At 41.6% G+C, this 23,537-nt stretch overlaps 1 protein-coding gene across 1 annotated transcript; it reads right to left on the bottom strand.

Moving 5' to 3' along the window:
- Positions 1 to 3,930: 3,930 nt before the first annotated feature.
- On the bottom strand, positions 3,931 to 23,108 carry mtnr1al (melatonin receptor type 1A like). Its single transcript, XM_028589344.1, has 3 exons — positions 23,020 to 23,108; positions 22,278 to 22,595; positions 3,931 to 4,700 (listed from the first exon to the last, which is right to left on the bottom strand). Exons 2-3 carry the CDS (start codon positions 22,570 to 22,572, stop codon positions 3,931 to 3,933), a joined length of 1,065 nt encoding a protein of 354 aa, XP_028445145.1. The 5' UTR covers positions 22,573 to 22,595; positions 23,020 to 23,108.
- Between the last annotated feature and the right edge of the window lie 429 nt (positions 23,109 to 23,537).

Below are 23,537 nucleotides of genomic sequence, written 5' to 3' on the forward strand. Positions count from 1 at the left end.
GTATTAGGGGACCACTAAGGTCTATATAAAAGAGACTTCAGATACAGTATTAGGGGACCACTAAGGTCTATATCAAAGCATCCACCATGTCATGGGACCTTTTAAGGGAATCACACCATCATTACCCAAGTCATTTACAGGTGAGAAGATTCTTGCTTCTAGATCAAAACTAGGCAATGTCAGTGGTTGTTGTTTTGTTTTAATTAACATTCTACATTTGAGTTAGAATATGTTATATATAAATATAGTCATGTATGCAGTTGCATTAAATGGGTTTCTGTTTTTGTTTTGTTTAATATTCTGTAAATCTTTTAATTTGGGAAACATTTTGTGCTTAAGCTTTAAAAGTACAATTATAAATATAAAATACAATTATTATTACCATAAAAGACAAAACCGAAAGCTTAGCTTAGCATAAAGACTGAAAGCATGGGGAAACAGCCTTGCTCTGTCCAAAGGTAAGAGAATCCCCCAACCAGCACGTCTAAAGCCCACTAAATTCGGTGTATATCTCTGTTTTTTTTTACTGCTGGCAACCTGCAAATCACCCAGTTATTTCCTTTTCAGTACTTTAAATTTCCCCTTAAAGACCCTCCCGAAGTTTGGAACAGGCAACATTTTGGCACAGAATTGAAATGGAGACATATACATTCCCTGCTACACCTGGCCCTGGTGGACCTTTAAATATAATAATAATAATAATAATAATAATAATAATAATAATAATATAATTTATACTTTATTCATCCCGCAAGGGGAAATTACAATGTAAATTGGAGAATAACAGCCTCACACACACACACAGACACACACACACACACACACACACACACACACACACACACACACAGCTCATTAAAATGAAGCACAGGCAGATGATCACAACAGCAACACCCTGCTTATTTATACATATATGCAACATTCATCTTTTATATGCAACATTCATCACATTTCAGTAGTGTGAAACAGTGATGTGGTCAGAATTCTTAATTTCTCATTTTCACGCTTCTTTTTTTATCATTCTCATGTTTAATATTCCAATGTAAAGTGTAAATTAAATCTACTTACTGCTTCAGGGTGTGTGATGTGTAACTGAGCCGAGTGTGTGAACACTAAATTGATTTTGTGTGATTTGTGGAACTGAAATGAAAAGTGAGTGCGAGTTAAAAATGAAAGTGCACACAGTATGGTAAATTAAAAACGCAGAATATGGCAGAGGTGGAGAGTCCATCCCACCTGTGTTGTTTCTGTCCCAGGTAGAAGAGGCCACTGATGAAGAGTCCCAGAGGACAAAAAAAACTAAAACGCCTTAGCAGCTCTCATCAGAGAGGGAAAACTCCAGAGGTGGGATAAAGTCTTTGCTTTGCAAGTCTCAGTCCCAAATGTTTGTACTAAATTGAGTGTCAAGTCCTTAAAGGACAAATCTGGTGCAAAATGAACCTAGGGGGTTAATAACACGTGTGTACCGAGCAGAGGGTTCTCTGGGATTTGTTTTCATGCTAATCGAATGTGACCAGTTTTAGCGCAAAACGCTAATTAGCTTATAGCGCTAGTCGTCAGGGCACAGGTAAAGTAAAAAGAAATCAATATTTCTATACCACTAACAAGGCTCAAAATAGCACCACACTTCCACGGTAGTATAATGAGGGTCCCTACAACTGAAGCATTGAGAACTTTATAAGTGTACAGACAGTTCATTAAAAAGATAGTTTAGAAGGACAGTACCGTTCAGTATACAGGCAGGCGCCATCTTGGGAAAACAGTCACGATCAGTCGAACGACGAATGCCGTGCTTTAGCTAGGTTACTGGTTGCACAGCGTTTGTCGTTCGACTGGTCATGACTGTTTTCCCAAGATGGCGCCTGCCTGTATACGTGAATGGTACTAGCATTATGAGCTAATTAGCAACTGGTCACATTCGATTAGCATGAAAACATATCCCAGAGAATGGTCAAACTCGGTACACGTGTTATTAACCCTTAGGTTCATTTTGCACCATTTTGTACTTTAACAAATTGTTATTATTTTAGACAGTCTTGATGATTGCGAGGTAAACACTACTCCATTCATGTTACAAGATCATTTACTGGGAGTGTACATTGTTACGGCCGTGGCCGTGCCCCAAGAAGATTCCCTAGGGTTTTTTTTTGTGTTTCCCCTTTGCTGTGTTCCCATCTCTCTCAGTCTGCTTGTGTGTTGGCGTAGTCTCCCTTCCTCAGAGCTTTCCCAATTCCAATTCTGTGCGTCCCTGATTCCTCTCCTTGCCTTCCTCGCGTCTTAGTCCCGCCCACAGCAGATTTGAGCGGAGTCGTGAAAGAGAGGGGAGAAGCCGTGGTGGTACAAACTCGGGAATTGGGGAGAAGCCCCAGGTACTACCGGCTCTGCTCATCATGCACATGTCTGCAATTGGCTCATCACCTCTCCCCATCTGCTTCCCCGCCTCCCATCAGTTCACCAGCTTGCAGTATATGTATCATCGGCTCTTCAACCATTCTTCGCCAGATTGTTATTTCAACCCCAGTAGTGGTTACACTTTAAGGCAAACTTAGTTCATCTCTCTAGTGATTCATTATCTTTGTGTTTCGGGTGCCTAATCTGTCTCACCTTGTGTCTCCCCCCCCCCCCCGAATCATCACCCGCCTGCCTGTCCTCCTGCTCGCCTCCCGCCGGCTGTAGCTCGTAGCCACCAAGCTACACTGCTGCCTGCCACGCTTCCCCTCATTCCACGCTCACGCCAGCCCCGACCTTTATTTTCTCCATTCTTTTGCGCATCTGATTTGCCAATACAGAGCATTCATGATGAATGATGTTGAATTGCATTGTAATTTCTGAACTCAGCCACGAGATGGGTGTGTAATGGATCTGGCTGCATCGTGTTTTACTTAAATTCCCCACTACTGTGTAGCCCAGGGGTCAGCAACCTTAGGCACGCGGTAGATAAACCAATGGCACACTAGCTTTAAGTTTTTAAGAGTTGTTTTGAAATGTTCCAATCTGCACAGCCATTGGCAGGAGCACAGCTTGTTAGTTATGGTAGTTTCATTGACTTTTTCTCCATCTACTTTCCATTCGCGGGCTTGGTAACTATCAGGCATAATGCTGATATGGCACACTGATTAACAAGAACATTTTCAAATGGTATTTCATATTAAAAAAGTTGCCGGTCCCTGGTGTAGCCTATAGCTTAGCTACAGTGGCTATGGCCTCTGAAACTATGCCATAAATCTAGCCTTTTGCTGCCAAATATTGGATACTTTCTGACATTGATTACATGTTTAATACTTTACAGAGTAATAGAGAAACTTAACACCCTCGAACTAGACCTCCAGTTGCTGCAGTGACATACAGGTGGACTTTGTGACATAACTGTTGGGTGTGGTTACAATTACGTTCCTGTCTTTAAATACACCTCTGACGTCCACTGTCCTATAAAAAAAAAAATCGCAGTATACCGTCTTGAAACTAGTTATTAGATTTTATGCATCAAATGAAAAATAAAAAAGGGGAGATGATCACAATGTTTGAATATCCCGACATTTTGAAGTATGAAATTGATAAAAACACAGTTATTTAATTCAAACAGTAATTCATGACTTCATTACCCAAGAAAGTCATGATGAAACACATTACTAAGTTAAGAGTTACTCTAGTCTCTGCCTCCCTTTCTTTATTTTGTAAAGTCTCTCAATTTCCCTGAAGGCATCATGGATAACTTACAGTGTGGCATCATTTATTTCACTTTGTCTCTTCTCCTCCTCTTCACCTCCAGCTATTAAAGTTCTTCTTTTCTCTCTCATACACAGTGTTTTTCTTTCTTCTTCACACAGTACCTTTATTTGTTTTCCTCTTTGTCAAATAGTTTTTTTTCAATGTCCATTTCTTGTCACAAAAGTTAACCCCCGACCCCCACTGTCCCCTCAGCGTATCGTCTCAGCAGTGAAACTTAAAGATTATCAGGACAATCCTCTTGTACTCCTTCCGGAAGTTGTGGTTCAGGGCGCCGTAGACGACGGCGTTGAGGCAGCTGTTGAAGTACGCCATAAAGTAGCTGGCCGTGAACAGCCACCCCGGGATCGCCTGGCTCAGCCTGGGGTCCAGCGCCACCGCCAGGCCGATCAGGTTCAGCGGCGCCCAGCAGACGGCGAAGAGCACAAACACCACGAACATGGTTAGGAAGTTGCGCAGGTCGTGCGGATTGATCTTTGGCCGCGTGTCTGGCTTGACCCTCCGCCTCACCTGGATGACCAGGATCCAGATGCGAAGGTAACAGTAGCTGACGATGCCGATCGGCAGGATAAAGTGCACCACCACTACCGTGATGGTGTACAGCGAGCTGACCGACTGGGCGAAGGTGCAGGAGTACACCCGTGGGTCGTACTGCAGCGACTCCACGAACCAGTTGGGCACGATGGCGAGGATGGTGAGTGCCCAGACGAGCACCACGTAGCACATGGTGTTGCTGTTGGAGAAGAGCTTGTCGTACTTGAGGCTGTGGCAGATGTAGCAGTAGCGGTTGATGGCGATGCCAGTGATGTTGAAGATGGAGCCGATGACGCTGAGGCCCATGAGGAAGCCGCTGATCTGACAGTGGATGTACCCGGCAATCCAGCCGTCGTGGAAGATGGCGGTCAGCACCAGCGGATAGGGGTAGATGGCGACTACTAGGTCAGCAAAAGCCAGGCTCACCACGAAGGCGTTTCCTGCAGACGGGGGGCGGGGGGACAGACATCATCAGCAGGTAGGATACCAACAGAACAGACTGTAAAAGGTGAGTAAGCTCCAATTATTCTTGTTTGTCTTGGAAATATAATCAGAATAGAGCTGCACAGATTCATTGATTGGTTGTCAACTATTAAATTAACAGCAAACTATTTTAATAATTGATTATTTGGTTTAAGTCCTTTTTTTTATGTTAATAAAAGTCTAAATTCTCTGATTCCAGCGTCTTATATATGAATAGTTTCTTCTCTGTTCTGTGACAGTTAACTGAATATCTTTGAGTTGTGGACAAAACAAAACATCTGAGGACGTCATCTCGGACTTTGGGAAACACTGATCCACATTTTTCACCATTTTCTGACATTTTATAGACCAAACGACTAATTAATTAATCGCACAAATAATGGGCAGATAATGTGACAATGAAAATTATCATTAGTTGCAGCCCTAGCTTGAATTATTCGTTTTTGCCTCAGAACTATTTTAAGAATCATGTGTTTGAGTAAGTTGATGTAGATATTGCTTCTACCCTTGGCCATAGGCATCTTTAGTCAGCCTAACTATAGGATCATACCAATGTATAAAACCAATTTGCATCCATTACACAGTACTGACAAATTATGATTCTTCTACAAACTTTCCAGGCAGCCTTTATATTCTACTCAAATCAACTTTTCAAGACCTGAAACTTGATTAATGATCATGATGAACATCGTTTCAGATTTGTTATTAAATGATAATCCATGACACATTTCAGCCATTTATGTAACGTCAGTTTCAGTTTCTCAAATGTGACGATTTTGCTGCTTTTGCAGTTTTATATCATTGTAAAATGAATATCTTCGAGTTTTCTCCTCTTGATAAAACAAGACTTCAAAGACATAAACTCGGGCTTTTGTACTTATGATGGACATTTTTCACAATCTTTCTTTATTCACTATCAAATAATGAATCATTTGGTCGTGAAAAAAATCAACAGATTAATTAATGAGGAAAATTATCATTAGTTGCAAACTTAATGTAAAGTACTGGTATACACATTTCTTCAAAGTAACTACTGGATGTAAATATGTAAAACGTTTTACATATAAGATGAAAATTTCAATAGTTAAAATCATGAAAATAAAACAGTACAGGTTTAGAGTACAATTGTTTCTGGCATTTTGTAAGAGTTGGGGTGAGACGGAAGATATTGGAAACAAATTTTTTTTTTTAAAACAACTCGACAACAAAGAAGCGAGTTCTGACAGAAGAACAGCAGAACGAGGCACAACACAAACAAAAGCAAAATAAAAACCGCAACCATCGAACTCGGAACAACTCTGAACAGAAACAGGACGTCACTGAAGGAAACGGAAATAACCTCTGGCAAACAAACAAGCAAGTGGCAGACAAAAACCATAATGCCAAACTCAGACTGATCACTTTCCCCTCCAACTTAGCTTTAATAATATCTGGATCATTGCTCTGCAAACCTCATCACCACCGCTTAAATGCCGCCACCATCATCACAAGCTAATGAATACAACTGTCCAAAGCTGCTCCTTTCTTAGACAGCTCGTCCAAAAAACTTTCACAATCATATTGTTGTTCCCCAGGAGAAGAGGAATCACTGGTTTGTACAGTATGCCAGCCACAGCGGCAAGTTGGTTGGACTTCATTCCAGTTGTTTTACTATTTGCTCAGCCAAATACTGTGAACTTTGACAATAAAAAGTTATCTGATGTGCTGTAAAAGTCTCACACATGACTAATCGACTAAAGAAATCTTAGTCAACTAAGGCCAAGATTACCTATTGGTCGACTAATCGCAACCCGTTCTCACCCCCAACTCGAAAAATATGGATGCTTGTTCAGTGCCTCGCAGCGTCAGATACGCAAACAGCTGTAAGATGATGTAGTATTAAGAGTGACAATGGTAGCGAGTAGTGTGAAAGCCTGCAATGCCCTGTAGGGATGTTGGTTAGAGTGGTGGATGATTCAAACAACATGGGACTTTCCAGAGGTATCAAGTAACAAAGTACAAATACTTTGTTACCTTACTTAAGTAGAAATTTTGGGTATCTATACTTTACTGGAGTAATTATTTTACAGCAGACTTTTTACTTCTACTCCTTACATTTTCACGCAATTATCTGTACTTTCTACTCCTTACATTTTAAAAAATAGCCTCGTTACTCCTATTTCAGTTTGGCTTGTTTTCATTCGGGCTTGTCATCGTTCAAAAAAACACACACACACACACACAAAAAAAACAACCTATCCAGATAAATTGCGCGATCCGGATAGAGTGAATTTGATTGTGGTTGGATGAGAAGTATAAACATATACCATTCTGACACCCTATTGGATTGTACGCGATCCATCGCACTTGCACAGACCCGGTGCGCCTTAAAGGAACACGCCGACTTATTGGGAATTTAGTTTATTCACCGTAACCCCCAGAGTTAGACAAGTAGATACATACCCTTCTCATCTCCGTGCGTGCTGTAATGCTGTCGGACGGCTCCAGCGGCATCAGGCCAGCACAGAACATGCAGGTGAATGGTTCCAGTAATCCTACTGCTCCCAATAAGTGACAAAATAACGCCAACATGTTCCTATTTACATGTTATTTACACCTTTACATTTACAAACTGGGAACTATATTCTCAGGCGACAGAATATAGTACTTGGGCGGAGTGATATGCTCGCAGCAAGCCTGTCTGAGAATATAGTTCCCGGTTTGTTTACAGTTAGAAGACGGCTGTGTCTCATGTTACGTTGTTTTTTGTGCACGCTGTGACTCTACAAATCACAACATGTAAATAGGAACATGTTGGAGTTATTTTGACACTTTTGACACAATTCGGAGCAGTAGGCTAGTTGGAACCAGTTACCTGCAGGATCTGTGCTGGGCTAAGCTAATGCTGGAACCGTCAGACAGCGTTACAGCACGCACGGAGATGAGAAGGGTATGTATCGACTTGTCTTACTCTGGGGGTTACGGTGAATAAGCTAAAGTCCCAATAAGTCGGCCTGTTCCTTTAACGACCGTTATCTACCGGACCAAATAGCAACGCAGATTTCGGTGCCTTATTAGGTGCCACTTAAATTATTGCGCTTCTCTCTGATGCTCCAAAAATGGACGTTAGAGGGAACTGAAACCTTGCCGCACGGGATGCTAGTTAACACTACAGTTGGCAGCAGGTAACGTTAGCCTACCGTTAGCCAGCAGCTGGAGTAAACACGGTTAAAATTCTGACAGCTAAACGGTGTAAAAGTGTGAATGTATTTCAGTGTAGAGGATTCTAACACCAGACTGTAGCTGCCATAAGAACTATATTCTCAGAAGGTGAAGCACTGCTACTTTTACTACTTGGGCGGAGTGATTTACTTGCGGCACCTGAGAAGCCCCTTATTGAGGAGCAGAGAGTTCACCTGGAGTTCGCTCAGAGTTGGAGTAATAATCACTCTGCCCAAGTAGCAGTGCTTTGCCTCGAGAGAATATAGTTCCCAGTATGTCTACGGTTAGAAGATGGCTGTCTCATGTGACCTTGTTATTTGTACACGCTGTGACTATACAAATCACAACATGTAAATAGGAACATGTTATTTTGTCACTTATTGGGAGCAGTAGGCTAGATGGAGCCGGTTACCTCCAGGATCTGTGCTAAGCTAGGCTAGGCTTAAGAGATCAAGGATACACACAATGTTTGCTGAGAGATGCTGAATGTAAACATGCCTTTTCTTTGTTTCTAAGAAAGCGCCACTGGGCTTCTTTAATCCTGAATGTGTAGAGTGAATCATCATATTTAGATACCAAATATAACTTCTCACCAACGCAGTCAAACAACGAGAGCCACCTGAGCCCCCTGATTGATACATAATACACAGCCTGTGATGCTAATTAGCCTGTTCATTAATACACATGATTAATTAATGAGCAGAGATTTCTATCAGCATGGTGTGATCTTTGCCATTTGAACGCACTGAGAAGTTGCAGTAGTTTCAAAGACTTTGGTTTTTCCACATTGAAATGCAAATGTATGCAGCGAGTCGCTCCCCAATCTAATCAGCTCATCTGTTCTGTAGAGGGAGCGGCGCTGTGAACTTTCCTCTACTGGGGTGTTCTGGAGTTACTGTGTATCCCTCATAGACATACAGAAGGATGGATGCCTCTCGTAACCACAGAGAGTCTGCTTTGTAGTGAGATGCTCGTCTTTGTTCTTTCACCCATCCTGTGTTTCATTTGTGTCTCTCAGCGGTGCGAGTGTGTTCAACGCTGCAGCCACCGCCGGTGTGTGTCATCTTGACAGCAGCCCTGACGGTGGCTGCTTGTACCTCGTGCAAGTACAACAGCGAACACTGCTGTCACCCACAAACGGATGGATATTGAGCTGTAGTTTGTAGGAAAAAAATAGACACACCGACACTTTGTCTGCCTGACTCAACCTTCAACTGACTTTTCTGGATCATGCTGAAGTAAAGAGACAGAAGTAGGAGGTTATAAAACAGAATCTGGGAGTATTTAAAGAGTCATATTCAGGGCTGCAGGATATCAGAGACGTATAGGTCATGAGTTCAAATTGGGGTTGGGAATTGTATGTTTTTTTTCCCGAAACCGGTGAATAAATGATACTTTAAAAATGGTGCCAAAATGTACCAAATGGTACTAAAATGAGGCACTGTAATCTGCGTTGTCATCCGGTCCGTTTCCGTTTAGTTCCAATTCCCCCAGCAGAACTGTCCACAAACACAAATGTTGTTTGAAGCCTTGGGCTTCAAAACAACATGGGTCATACGAAATTCTGAATCCATTTTATTTTTATATATATTTAGTTTTGTGACTCGAAACCTGCAATAACAGTTTTTTCGGTTCGTATATCATACTGATGAAAAATGCACAATTTTATCCTACGAATGTCCAGCAACTTTAGCGATCAGTACGCCTGTGTAAGCTCCTGCAGTGCATTATTTGTTTAGGCAACAAAACTAGTTGGAAAGGTTTAGGAAATGATTGAGGTTAAAATATGTTTTTATATGATTATATAAATGTATGTGGCGTTAGTTATGTACGTACATTACGTAACAAAATCAAGTTAAAAGAAGTTAATGTTGACTTTTGCTTTCACACAGGACACAAACAGCAGTCTCCTGGGGGAGAGTCCTGTGTTTATTTGACTCATCCATCCCCCCCCGACCTCCGCCCTCTTTACTTTTTTATACTAAGTCGCCCGACTTGGTCTTTAGAAGCAGCTCTGCATGTCCTGGCTCACAATACGTGGGTTAATATTCAAATTAAATACTGCATTACTTGTCATAGTTATAAGTACGACCAGTCAAAGAGAACAGCCTCGATTATTATTTTTGTTTTATTTTGGGCCACTTGAGGTCAACAAGCTTTTAACACAATATTGACATCCTTTTTTAAGTTAATATTATGGACTTAAAAGTAGTTGCTTATTTCCACATCCAGCAGTAACAGAGCAACACGATCATTCATTTGGAGTCGTGTTTGTGTCCACCTGATGAATGCAAGTACAATATTACCTCTCTTTTAGCTCTGTTTTTGGTCTCTACCAACTTGTGAAGGAAATATATTGGTCTCTTTAGCTGATAAATGCGCCACTATGTCCACCAGTTAGTCTCTAACTGTCAAGTCAATTTTATTTATATAGTCTAATGTCACAAATCACAAATTTGCCTCAAGGGGCTTTACAATCTGTACAGCATATGACTTCCTCTTCCCTCAATTTAATGCTTTTTCTCTGAAAACAACTGCCTTCTGAACAACACTATGACAGTAAAGTTTTGTTTCAAACAGATGAGCTGAAACTCAATATAAAGCTCCGTAAAGCCGAGAGGAGCTGCAGATTCAGCTGATCATTCTCTGAGCGACCCCTTTCAAATTATCTTAAATGAGATGCATTGCATCAGCAGAATGTCTGTGCTGCTGCTGGGGGCGAGTGGCCACTGAAGCTGCTCAGCCTTTGATCAATGGATGGCTCCAGTAATAAGTGAAATAATTGTTAGCGGTGGTGCAGAACATAGAAGCTATTGACCTAGCTGATGAGAAAGATGCAGGTAGACCAGGAAGGTTACTAATGGGTCTTTCTATTATATTTCTGTTTCAAGAGCTATTGCCGTTGCTTGCCAACATTCACAAAAAAGCAATGAAGGTGATGGGAAGTAGGAATATGAGCCTTTACAGAGCCTGTACGAGCAGACAGTAATGAAACGAGCCACACAAATCATTGAGGACTCTCAGCATCCCCTCTTCTCTGAATAATAGTCTCTGCCATCAGGAAGAAGACTATTTCTGCCAATGAGCAAATCAAATCGTTTGAAACTATTGTTTGTTCCAGGCTATATCAAGATGCTGAATTCTAATGATGAATCTTAGTGCAATAAAGCAATTTGCAAAAAATACACAAGCAATTTAATTCTTACAGGTTCTTTTTAAGGTTCCATATTATCAAAGTCAAATGTCTCTTAAGTTTTAAGATGGTTTCATGTTGTCTTTGTGATGTTTTCTAAGTGAAACAACAGACTGTAGCATTGTGCCCAAGACACATTTTCCTATTGGGGACAACTTTACTGTACTCTAATAACCCCAAAATCCTGAATTGAAGACTCAAACACTGTGAGCGTAATGGAATTTCATGGCAGAAGAAATAGAAGTCCACTTCTCCACAGTGCATCCACATGCTCAGTGTGTCCAAGATATTCATATATATTTGCCAAAATATGGCTAAAAGCACAACTTCTTTTTCAATTCTCAAAAAGCTAAAGCAAGTCAGTCCCTGCATATATGGTCACATTATTGTAGGTAATAAAACCAAAATACAATTAAAGGTGCAGTAGGTAAGTCATATTTGCTGAAACTGAGGGACTGAGAAGTTGTTGATGTTCAATTTTTTTGGCTAAGTCCTGGATCTTCACAACCCTACCTACAGCACCTTTAATATAGTTCCATTTTGTCAACTTTTTCATGTCAGAAACAAACAACTGTTCACTTTATCCCAGCAATGTTCATCCGTTGAGCCCTGGCCCCCAGGAAATGTCAGCAGTAACATTTTATTGGGTGTGAGGTGGCACTGCATGTCACTCCAATGATACAACAAATGAACAAATTTATTTCCAGAGTCAGGATCTGAGGGTGTGAGGTTAAAGATGAGCCGAGTTTTTGCGTCTCCAATGCCTCCAGCTGTGTCCTCACCAACGCTATATACAAACAGGCAGAACAATATGAAATGAAAAAGCATCTGAGCAGATGAAGGAAATTGGACTAAATAAATCGCAGCGCTGTGGCAGCTCACCAGTGTCTGAAAAAAGGCAGGTGCTGCTGCAGGACAAGGTCGAGCAGGTGGCTTAGATCGGGTCAGGCTCATCAGTTGGGGAAATAATCAAACCCCATTTTAAAGTGGAACTACAGTACAGGCCAAAAGTTTGGACACACCTTCTCATTCAATGCGTTTCCTTTTGATTTTCATGACTATTTACATTGTAAATTCTCACTGAAGGCATCAAAACTATGAATGAACAAATATGGAATTATGTACTTAACAAAAAAGTGTGAAATAACAGAAAACATGTCTTATATTTTAGATTCTTCAAAGTAGCCACCCTTTGCTTTTTTATTAATAAGGGAAATAATTCCACTAATTAACCCTGACAAAGCACACCTGTGAAGTGAAAACCATTTCAGGTGACTACATCATGAAGCTCATTGAGAGAACACCAAGGGTTTGCAGAGTTATCAAAAAAAGCAAAGGGTGGCTACTTTGAGGAATCTAAAATATAAGACATGTTTTCAGTTATTTCAAATCTCAATCATTCCCAATCATGCAGAGACGGAGAGCGTAGGTATATGTAAGAAGATAACATAAGCACAGGCTAATTATTGCTAACTAAAAAGCTAGTTAACATTAGTAATTAAACTTAAACAGCTAATGTAAGTCAAAACTGCCTGCAAGCTTCTCCTGTACGGTAATTTATATACAGTGTGACAGAAAGTTGCGTGGTTATGACGCAATCGTCTATTTTTACAAAAACGGCTGCTACGGGGCCATAACGTGAGATACAAGGTAATGGAGCCTTTTATACACTGTTGTGTTTCTTTAGAAATAAACAATGTAAAAATAGAGTCTTTAAATGTTTCAGGTGTAAAGTTATTTGCTGTCAAAGTGACGCCAAAATGAATGGGAGTCAATGGAAAGCTAGCGGAAGGTGATGGCTTGTTAGCCTCAAAATCTCCCCATACGAGGTACACTTTCCGGATGCTCGCTTACCCCCTTGGTCATGACAGACATTAGCCCTTTCCCATTTCCCAAATTGTGCATCCCAGATTCCTCTTCTCCATTCCTCTCTCCTCGTGTCTTAGTCCCGCCCACAAGAGATTCAAGCTGAGGAGTCGAGGAAGAGCCTCAAGGAGAGAGGAGTCGAGGAGGTACCCATTTAGGAATTGGGAAAGGCTGATTGTGATCCCCCCTGTCCACACCAACACCTATGCGCTGGCAGAGGCACTAATGGCATTCATTGTGTGCTTAAAAAAGTAACAATTCTGATTTATCAATGGTGCACAGATTGATTTTGTGACTGCAACTGCAGGCTGTCACTTCTTTCCCCAAATCATCAGTTTGGATAGTTGTAATTGTGTATGTTTCTGGACAGCATACACCCGAGAGAGCGGGTTTTGTGTCCGTATGATTTCCGTTTCAGTTTGGATGGCTCGCGCACCCCCATCTCCGCAGTCCAGGTGCTCAGCATTCAGCCAAGCAACTCAGCAGAGAGAGACAGATAAGCTGAACGAGCTGCAAAAATCTACAACAAATACAGAAAGTCAAAGTTTATGTAGAGACCCTAAATTCCAACTTTTGTGTGTACATCTCCTTTCTGTTTCTGAATCCCCACAGATTATTTGCTAATATCAACACTATCAGCCTTGCATAATAATTGTCCATTCCTACTGTAAAAGCTGTTGAAAATGCAGGTATCACACCATACAGCATTTTTAAAATGTGTGCTATCTGAAAAGCCTACGGGGAGTTTCCATTAATATTTCTTTCGCCTGCTGGCCAGCTGTCACCTTCCTCGGGCAATGCAGTCACCCAATACTGACGCTGTAAAGGTTTAATGATGCAAAGGCATCACATTTCACTCCTCAGTGAGATGACCTCTGCCAGAACTTCATAATAAAACAAAGAAATATAAATAAAAGAAAATGCTGCACCATCCTCAGCCCAATTTGCTGTAGATTAGCAGCTGAAACAGGCTTTGCAGATACAGAAAGGTTTGGGATTTAATTTTAATTGATCATCAATTTTTTTTAGCACTTTATTTGGGCCTCCAGGAGGACAAATAATGGTGTCCAAACGTAAGAAATTTGGCGTTAACGAGGTAACTTCAGGTTCAACCCAGGGTTTTGTCTATCACGAAGGTGGATCACTTGTTACCGGGTTAAATCGCGGTGGTAATTTACGCTGAACAACTAACCTGGTAGGGAGCAGGTTATGTTGGAGATTAGAGATCAACCAGTGTTAAAGCACCGCCTTCTGACTAATCAATAGTCCATTGATAACGGCGTCACCGTTCGTAGAAGATCTGGTGGACCTTGGCACACGGAGAGCGAGAGACCCTCATAAAAGTTAAAACATTTAGAGACCGACAACTCCGTTAACATTCCCTTTTGGGTATTTTTATGAAAGATATAGATTTTCAGCGGAGGAAATTACGTATAGGCTATTTGTCGGCTTCTTGAACCATGTGTTGCGAATGCGGACATCGGTTTGAATTATGTTTTTATATTTTTTATTTGCCACTGCCAGGGTTGCAACTGATAATATAATAAGCTAAAGCAACGACAGTTCATGGAAAGAAAAAAGTGTAATTATGGTCAGATCTTGTACCTGACTGATGGGGAAGTGATATTGATAAGCGTTGTGATAAGCGTTGGCTTTTTTTTGCCAGCTTTCCTTCCTGCCTTTTGCCTGTGAAACTGTGTCTGTGTTCTTCATATTTATGTAGAATTATAGTTTGCTCTTCTTATGTAAAATATGCAGCTCTGGTAGATGTTTGCGATTGGTCGTGTTGTGCAAACACCTCCTCTTTTATGTGAACGCGCGCGCGCCGCTGGATTGGGAAACCCTGGGTTGACTGAACTAATTGTTAACCACCGTCGTGACACAGTTTATGCAGGACCGCGGTTGTTAGGGTTAGTGAAGCCAGGGTTAACTAGCAGCATGGTGGCCCAATGGTTACCACTGAGTCCTCACAGCAAGAAGGTTCTGGGTTTGAATCCAGGTTGTTCCAGGCCTTTCTGTGCAGAGTTTGTATGTTCTCCCCATGTTTGCGTGGGTTTCCTCCGGGTGCTCTGGTTGCCCCCACCATCAAAAAAACATGTACGAGGTTCTCCAGTCAGTGCCCTTGATCAAAGCACTGGCTCAGATCTGGAGTTGGTCCCCGGGTGCTGTAAATGGCTGCCCACTGCTCCATTGAGGGATGGGTTAAATGCAGAGACTGAATTTTGCTACATGTATGTGACAATAAAGTACCTTTACCTTTACCTAACTGAAAGAAATCCAGGGCATGTTAATCTTGATTCGTATGTACAGGCCTCTGGACACATTCAAAACACTAATCAAAACACACCTCTTCAGATTGGCTTTCCACATGAAATAGTCTTACATTTCTCACCTGATAGCTACTGGTTTTATTGTTTTTAATCACTTTAATATGCTTGTTTTATGTGTTTGGTTTTATTGCTTATCTGTCTTTATTGTGCTACATGTGCTTGTTTTTACTGTAGTGTCTTTGAGTACCATTATTATTATTATTATTATTATGATTAAGAGCTTCAAGGCTCCATGAGATCCATCAGAGTTCCTCAGAGTGAACTGTGGTTCCTCTTGAGATGAAGAGATGAAAATTAAAGGTCAGAGAAGGATCGTGAGCTTATTTTATGAGTAAATCCTCTCAGTACCCACTTCCTGCTGGTTTCCTGCTATCAGACCGGTCAGTTTGGGATTAAGCGCAACACCAAGAGAACATCCATCTGCTCAGCTTCGCTTCTCATGATGCAGAGAGTGACGCCGCCACGAGAGTGATCTGCTGACATTTATCACATATCTGATATATCACGGACTGTAAGATTATGTATTATCCTGCTCTTTTAGAGCAGATTAACTCAGTGGTTTTGTGAGGTTGTTTGTGCTACTGTGTGGATGATACAAGGCTTTTGGCTTCTCCACCAAAAGTTATACAGAAGTTTCAGACCGCTGGTATGGAGCAACATTTTGATGGATCCCTGTTTCGTTTGTATCGTGCACAAACACAAGGATGCACATGAACGCACACAAGCGGGGCGGGTAACCTGCCAACAAGGGTGGACTGGCCATCTGGCATACCGGGCACTTTGCCCGGTGGGCTGACGTGCCTTTTGGGCCAACCGCCGACACTTCACGTCACCAACAGACGCCGCTCAAATGCCTCTGGGCGCATTGGACAGTCCTTCAGCCAATCAGACCAACGATCCGGGTGACGCTGCGCTTCGGTAGCCGTCATGTTAAATGTAAACAAAAAGCTGCTCGCCGTCGCTGCGCTATCGTTGTCGCGTAAAGCCCGAAAGATAAACGCACAGTGACAGGAGAACTGGGAAGTACACAAACAGAGACGAAGCAAGACAAGTCTAAACGCGAAAATGAAACGAAGTTACCCAAGCGGCTCAAATAAAAGAAAAAAGAAAAAAGACACCGATAAGTGTTTGTCTGCTGTGGCTTACTCTGTCCAAGTGAGAGGGTCTTCAGGCTCTGAAAAGCTTGAGAAGCACTGATCCGCCAGGTTAGGACACAGTTTTCAACCAATAATTTGAATTCATTGAATTCGGGCAATCAAGAGATGCAAAACACAATGCAATTAAGCCCACGGTGGAGCAATTCCGCCCAGTGCTGAGCAGAGCAGTCAAACAAGTAAAGCCATTCCTCTCGTGATAATTGCCTTTTAAATGTATGCCCGGTCTGTGGTGGATTACTCTGTCCAGGTGGAAGGGTCCTCAGGCTCCGAAAAGCTTGAGAAGCACTGATCCACCAGTCACGAGATCAATTAAAAAGCAGATTGGTTCAAGCAGGGCACAGTTTTCAACCAACGATTTTAATTAATTGAGTTCGGGCAATCGGGAGATGCAAAACACAATGCAATTCAGCCCACGTTGGAGCAATTCCACCCAGTGCTGAGCAGAGCAGTCAATGAAGTAAAACAATTCCTCTCGTGATAATTGCCTTTTCAATGTAAAACAACATAGCTTTTTCCATAGAATTGCTCTCTCAGAACATATTCAGAGAGTTGTTTTTGCCGGGCGGGTTTTGACTGGTGACATAATGAACTGTAACAGGACTTACTAATAATTAGTGATTAATGGGGGAGGATCGAGAGCAGTGGTGGAAGAAGTATTCAGATCCTTTACCTAAGTAAAAGTACTAGTACGACACTGTATCACTACTCTATTACAAGTAAAAGCCCTGCCTATGAACATTTTTCTTAAGTAAAAGTATGTAAGTGTCATCAGGAAAATGTACGAAAATGTACTAAAAGTATTAAAAGTAAAAGTATTCGATGCAGAAAAATCCTCCCATTTCAGAAACTGGAAAAGATCAACCTATCAACCTGGAGAGGTTGTGTGTTTAATGGTCTAATAATTCAGCTGTACTTTTACTACTCTACTATTGTTGGGTAGTTTCATTCATAATAAAACGTCAGATTTTATAAACTACGTGTGTTTTGTGTGCATCACTCTTAATGTGTAAAGTAACTATTAACTAAAGCTGTCAGATGAATGCAGTGGAGTAAAAAGTAGAAAGTGGCACGAAAAAGTAAGACTCAACTAAAACACAAGTACCTCAAATTTGTACTTTAGTACAGTACTTGAGTTAATGTACTTAGTTACATTCCACCACTGATCGGGAGACAAGAGAATAGTTCACTGGTAGGAGAAGAGAAGAGGAGAATAATGGGTAGACAATCTGAGAGATGAGAGACTTGACAGGGCAGGAGAGAGGTGAAGAGTAATTAAGGGGAGAGGAGAGCGATTGAAAAGAGAGGACACCGGGGAGAGTAGAGGAAAGGTGAGAAGAGGAGTCTAAATAAATGAATCAAATGGAAAGGACAAGAAAGGCAGATTGCTGGCAGAAGGAGAATTGGAGAGGCCAGGGGTGAATGGAGATGAGAGTTGAGAAGATGGGGGGGAGGTAAAAAAAAAAGGAGATAACAGAGGACAGGAAGATAGATAAGATGAATGAGATGGGCGAGCAATTCATCCAGTTATCCTCCTCCAATTGTTACATTTTCACTCAGGGATTCCAGCGATCTCCCTCCGGATTCATGGAAAAGCCGGGAAATCAAACAACTTTTTTTTGACTGATGGGTATAGGACAGCTCTGATGAGTTTAATAGAATGTCAGAATATGGCTGTTTACGTATTGATTCATGGCGATGCTAATTTGTCTTTGTGACAAGTGTGGAGCACCACTGGGACCTGGGGCACGTTCAATCTCAAAATGGTGCCACGGTTTCTTGACGGAACGGTGTGAAATGGTGTGCAACTGCTCTAAGGTATGTTTTCTCTGGTTTGGTGGCTGTGTCACAGGTGATACCCAATCAGCAGAGACGTGTCTGTAAACTCGTGTTAATAAAAAGGCAGAGCACTTGCGCACACAATAGGGTGTTCAACGCACCCCCGTTTCAGTTTAAAAAAACGTGTTGCTACGTTTTGTCGAGATGATGGGAGGCTGCAGATTTAGACGCTCAGGTGACAGAAATCAATCTTTGATGGAGGTAAATACTTGCAAACCCTGCCAACTCCAACCTCTCCTTCTCAAATTCACCGCTTTCTTGATCCAAGATCACTTTCTTTGTAGGTCTATATAGACAAAGGTTAATTTACGGGATTGTTCCGGAGCCGCCAGAGGTTCTACCTGATGTCCCTCACCTTCCGCTTTTTTTAATTTTAAACTCTGGTGGATTTCTGAGGACTATGGTTCTCTGGTCTCTCTGCAGGGTAAGTCCAGACAGCTAGCTAGACTATCTGTCCAATCTGAGTTTTCTGTCGCACGACTAAAACAACTTTTACACGCACACACATTCCACCAAAACAAGTTCCTTCCCGAGGCTATTTTGCAGAGGTATCGTGGCTCCGTCTGGCGCTCAGCGCCGCCCAAGACGATTGTGATTGGTTTAAAGAAATGCCAATAAACGAGAGCACGTTTTTCTCCCATCCCAGAATGCTGTGTGGACTAGCCAGACCCTCGGTCACCTCCAGCTGCAACAGTTAAACTAGTTTGAACATTTTAAAGGTAAACATAAGCTTGTTTAAATGAAGATTTTCACAAAGTCCTACATGTCTTCGTTTAAACCAGGCCACATTTAGCCCAGTTTTAGCTTATATGTCTAATACGTGCAACAGCTTAGACCCGTAAATGTGTTAAATTGAAGATGAGGTAATCATCAAGAGACACATGCACAACCCAAAACTCTGCAGGTGCTGAGTAACAGTTATCTTAACAAAAAGATGAAACATTCCTGCACACTGCTGTCTTGTTCCCCATTCTTCCTTTATTATATTGTATTCTATTCTTATATCCTTCTTTTGTTATGTCCATCCAAAATTAGCATAGAAACTAGGCTAAGTGCTCTCATTAAATGGCACTCATTCAGGCATTTTAAAAAAGAGACGGTAGCCCTCCTTCCCACTCACCTGCCAGGTCTATTATTATCAGTGCTTAACAGTGATTTGGGGTTCACCGCTCCAGCATGAAAAGACCGTAAATGGCAAAACACCTCATCAATTTTCATATGTAGTTGGAGGAGTAAAAAGAAGGGTGCCTGTCCTCACTTAATGCTGCTTTTAATGTGATATTTAATTATTCAGATGGCTGAGCAGGAGCATGTCGTAGAGTGAAAGGTAACAATTAGATTTCTTTCTTTGACGGAGCCTAAGTGCCGACAGCGTTTATGCACATCGGTGCTCTTGAAGGCTTGTAGTCCAAATCAGTCTGGAGCTACTATCAGATTTATACATTGATTACAGTCAGTCACCAACTTTGGCTTCACTGCTTTTTAGTTTCCGAAAGTCCTTGACCAAGTGCCAAGATGGCAAATCTCCCAGTCTGAAGCTGCAAAGTCTGAACTGTCTGAGTTGTTTTCAGACACTGACAAATATTCTGCCCGCACAGCATTCTTTATTTATAAAACTATACCAACACGTCACACAGCGTTTGGATTCTGATCATCTGCAGCAGCCAAATATTCTGTCAAAGTGTCCTTGAGTAACACATCAAGTTCATTCAAGGCGCTCAGCACGGCAGCCACAGAAACATGCCAAGATGGAGAAAGTTACAGAGCACTGAGCTCTCAACTAGGGCTGGGTACCCAACTTTGATACTTTTAGAAACCCATCAGACACCCCATGGCAAGGCATTTTTCAATACTCAATGTATTGAGTATCAACAAGGACGTCGTTAGGCCTATTTTAGGGGGCTGAAGCCCCCCTAAATAATAATAAGTATCCGTATCCTCATTCATGATATATATCCAGCTACAAATAAATAGCCAAAAAGTCGGAAGTACAGAAGTACAAAGAGTCGTTGTGCTATCAAGATGATGCACCGTCTCGTTGCACCCTCCCCCCACACATACACACACCGATACACACGCTAATGGTGAAAGGAAGATTGATTACACCTAGTGTGATACAGAGTGAAATTGTAAGTTGTTTTTAATGACCTAGCTACATTTTCTTGAGGTAAAGGAAAGGGAATATTTTGGTTTGCTATGGAAAACTAAAGTCTAGCTAGAGTGAACGAGCAAAATACAAGAAATGGTTAACTTAGAAAGCTAATCACAACTCTTTATCCATTAACAATAATATAGCCTATCTCTATAGTATTCTAAAACAATATTACTCCCCATAGAATGTTGTTGTCACTGAAAACTAAATGCCATAGATTCCCTGTTAATGCTATTGTACCGTTGTATCCTTCAATTCACTGAGCAGATGAGATGGATATTGGAAGATATTTCAGCAGAGAGAAAGAGAAGCAGGAGATTGGCAGAGCGGTTGATTCTGAGGGAGCCGGTGTGATTTAGGTCAGTAGTGGTCTATAGGTCTAAGGATTGTTTGTAACAATAAGCATTTGTTGGCAGGCCTAGGCACGATGCATAGCCTAAACTAAATAATTTCATTATATGTATTATATATGCTAGCTATATTCTAACCAATTTAACTTTCTTCATTCATTGGTTGTGATAAATTAAATAAATATGTAGATGTTGCCTAAATATAGGCTAGGCTGAAGATGATCACATGCCCACAGATACACGTAAAAATAAAATGAAAGCAATCCTACATACAGTACATACAGTATACAGTAATCATTACTCCAAATCTTTTATTCCTTCCGCCATCAGGTTATTGTATTGAGACAGTAGCCACTTTAAATAGGATCCGTATCAATATCTTACATGATAAAAGTATGCAGTGATGCCTATTTTTTTATTTTTCTTGTACCGCTATTTGTCATATTTGTTAAACTTACCAACTTATTAGCTGTCTGGCCTCTGTTTGTCTGTTTCTGGACATTTTGGAGGTTGTTTCATGTGCCAATTTGCATTTCGAAGTCATGAAATTAGCATCAGAGGTTTTGTTTTATCTTAAAGGATGAGACAGAAGGAACAGAGTAGAAATGGAAGAAGAGAATATGTCACTTTTTACTTGTTAACATATTGGTTTCTTGTTGACATAAGTGTAGCTCTAATACAGTAACAAAAGTGTGAGTGCAAAGATTTTGCAAACGCAAGTTACAAATACATACAAATACCCCCCTGTCTTTCAATCCTAGTGACGTCCCTGAGTATAGAAAAATGCCTTGCCATTCAATTCCTAATAAGTAAATCTCATCAGGCCAATAAGCATGCATCATGATGGTACCAAGATCTATTAATGCTGGTACACGTGGTGGAGGCATGCAGATAAAACTACCTAACACACAGAGAGACGGGGCGCACATGTGTGTGTTTGTTGTACTTTGAGAGACTGTAATGCAGTGTAAAGGAGCTGAAAAATAGTAATGTACCGTAATGTTGTAATTTATTTTTGTTAAAATTGAATTTATAAAAAAAAAAAGTAGGCCTATCCTTCAGGAACCGGTATCAAATTCGGTACGATATCAAAAGCAAGCATGCTGCATGCTCATTGGCTCCCTGATGCTCCTGAGATTTATTCCTTAGGTATTGAAATTTGGAATTGAATGATGAGGCATTTTTCGATACTGACAATAAAGAGGCAATTCGGTCCGTCGGTGCCTTAAAAGTAACAAAGTTCTAATTTCGGTACCAAATTAGTATTTACAAACTCCCCTGACTTTTGATTGATAGACATTCAGTTACATGGCTATTATCACAGTGAACATGTAGATGATGGAAACTACATCATCAAGCAACATTAGGGTCAGTTCTAGACTACATCCTTCCAACTTGTATGGGTTTTTGATGACATGCACGGACACGAACACCTATAGCCTGCCCTACCTGCTTTCCTGAGTTTCCTGTTCCTGAACACGGACACGATGACCAGCAGGTTCCCGATAACATCCACCACGATGGTCGTGATCAGGACGCCGGCCAGCAGGGTCTCCACCCAGGGGAAGGACTGGTGCTGCTGGCCCGGAGCCCCCTCCCCACCGGCCGGCGTGGAGTTGCGGGGCCCCAGGGTCCCCTCCACCATGGTGGGCTCGCGGTCCTCCAGGGACATCATTTGCGGAAGGTGCCTCGGGTCGACGAGTCGCATCGGATCGTGGTCGTGGAAGGTCGGTACCTTCATCATAACGCACGGCTTGTCCAGGGATGCTGGAAGTCACAAAAAGACGTCAAAGGATGCGACATGCTGCCATTGGAATGAGCAATTGATATGCGATAGTTATTACACGTTTTTTACTCTACAACAGACAGCAAACCCGAAGAGCCACAGTCAACAGTACTAAAGGAATGCATGAGGAGTGCGAGGAGAGGAAGAGGAAGAGTGAGACAGCGCGTGCACGCGGACGAGAGATGTGACACCTGGCCAGTTTAATAGTGTGAGAGACGCGGAACAGAGTTCACACACTTCACTGATGAACCAGAGAGTTGAGGAGTAACATTAAGATGAATGATTAGTCTCACGTCCAATATTCACACATTCCTCCATCCGCGTGTCTCTCTCTCTCTCTCTCTCTCTCTCTCTCTCTCTCTCTCTCTCTCTCTCTCTCTGTACAGCGGCAGTAATAACAGTTACCTTAAGTATTCTTTAGAGAAGCTGGTCTGTCTGACAGGATGGATGGTTGTCTTTGGTTACTTTGATTCAGAGGGAAACTTGGCAAAAAAAATACTTGTGTACTTCACATATATCCAATATCACAGAAAGGGGAAAACATTATATACGTTTAAACTTTATTTTTTAACTTTATTTTTTAAACAATTGATGGTTTTTATAATATCCGTTTTATTGGGGTCCATCATCACTCCTAGATATCCCGCGCTGTCAGACTAGGCGCACCAGGGAGCGGTGCACATCACTGCGCGCAAAGGCACTGGAGCCACGCGTCTTTAAACAGGCTATCTTAGGACATTTCTGTAGGAGAGACGTTTTTTTTTTTAAATCTTTGATAAGTCTTTGATAAGGTGTAGGTTCACTTGTCACCGGTGTAAACGAGAATAGGAAACCGATTAATGTGGTCACTTACGCTCGAGGAATCTCGGTGAACATTCGGGGACAGAAAAACGCGATCAAAATCTTTTAAATGCAAGCAGTTG

The sequence above is a fragment of the Perca flavescens genome, chromosome 10 (genome assembly GCF_004354835.1).
Source record: "Perca flavescens isolate YP-PL-M2 chromosome 10, PFLA_1.0, whole genome shotgun sequence".
NCBI classification, from domain to species: domain Eukaryota; kingdom Metazoa; phylum Chordata; class Actinopteri; order Perciformes; family Percidae; genus Perca; species Perca flavescens.

Excerpts from the sequence above, each read along its gene's own strand:
- mtnr1al (XM_028589344.1), bottom strand. The coding sequence starts at position 22,572 with ATGATGAAGGTACCGACCTTCCACGACCACGATCCGATGCGACTCGTC. Across the intron at positions 4,701-22,277 it reads CAGGAAACTCAGGAAAGCAG|GAAACGCCTTCGTGGTGAGC; the intron begins GTAGGGCAGGCT and ends CCCCGTCTGCAG.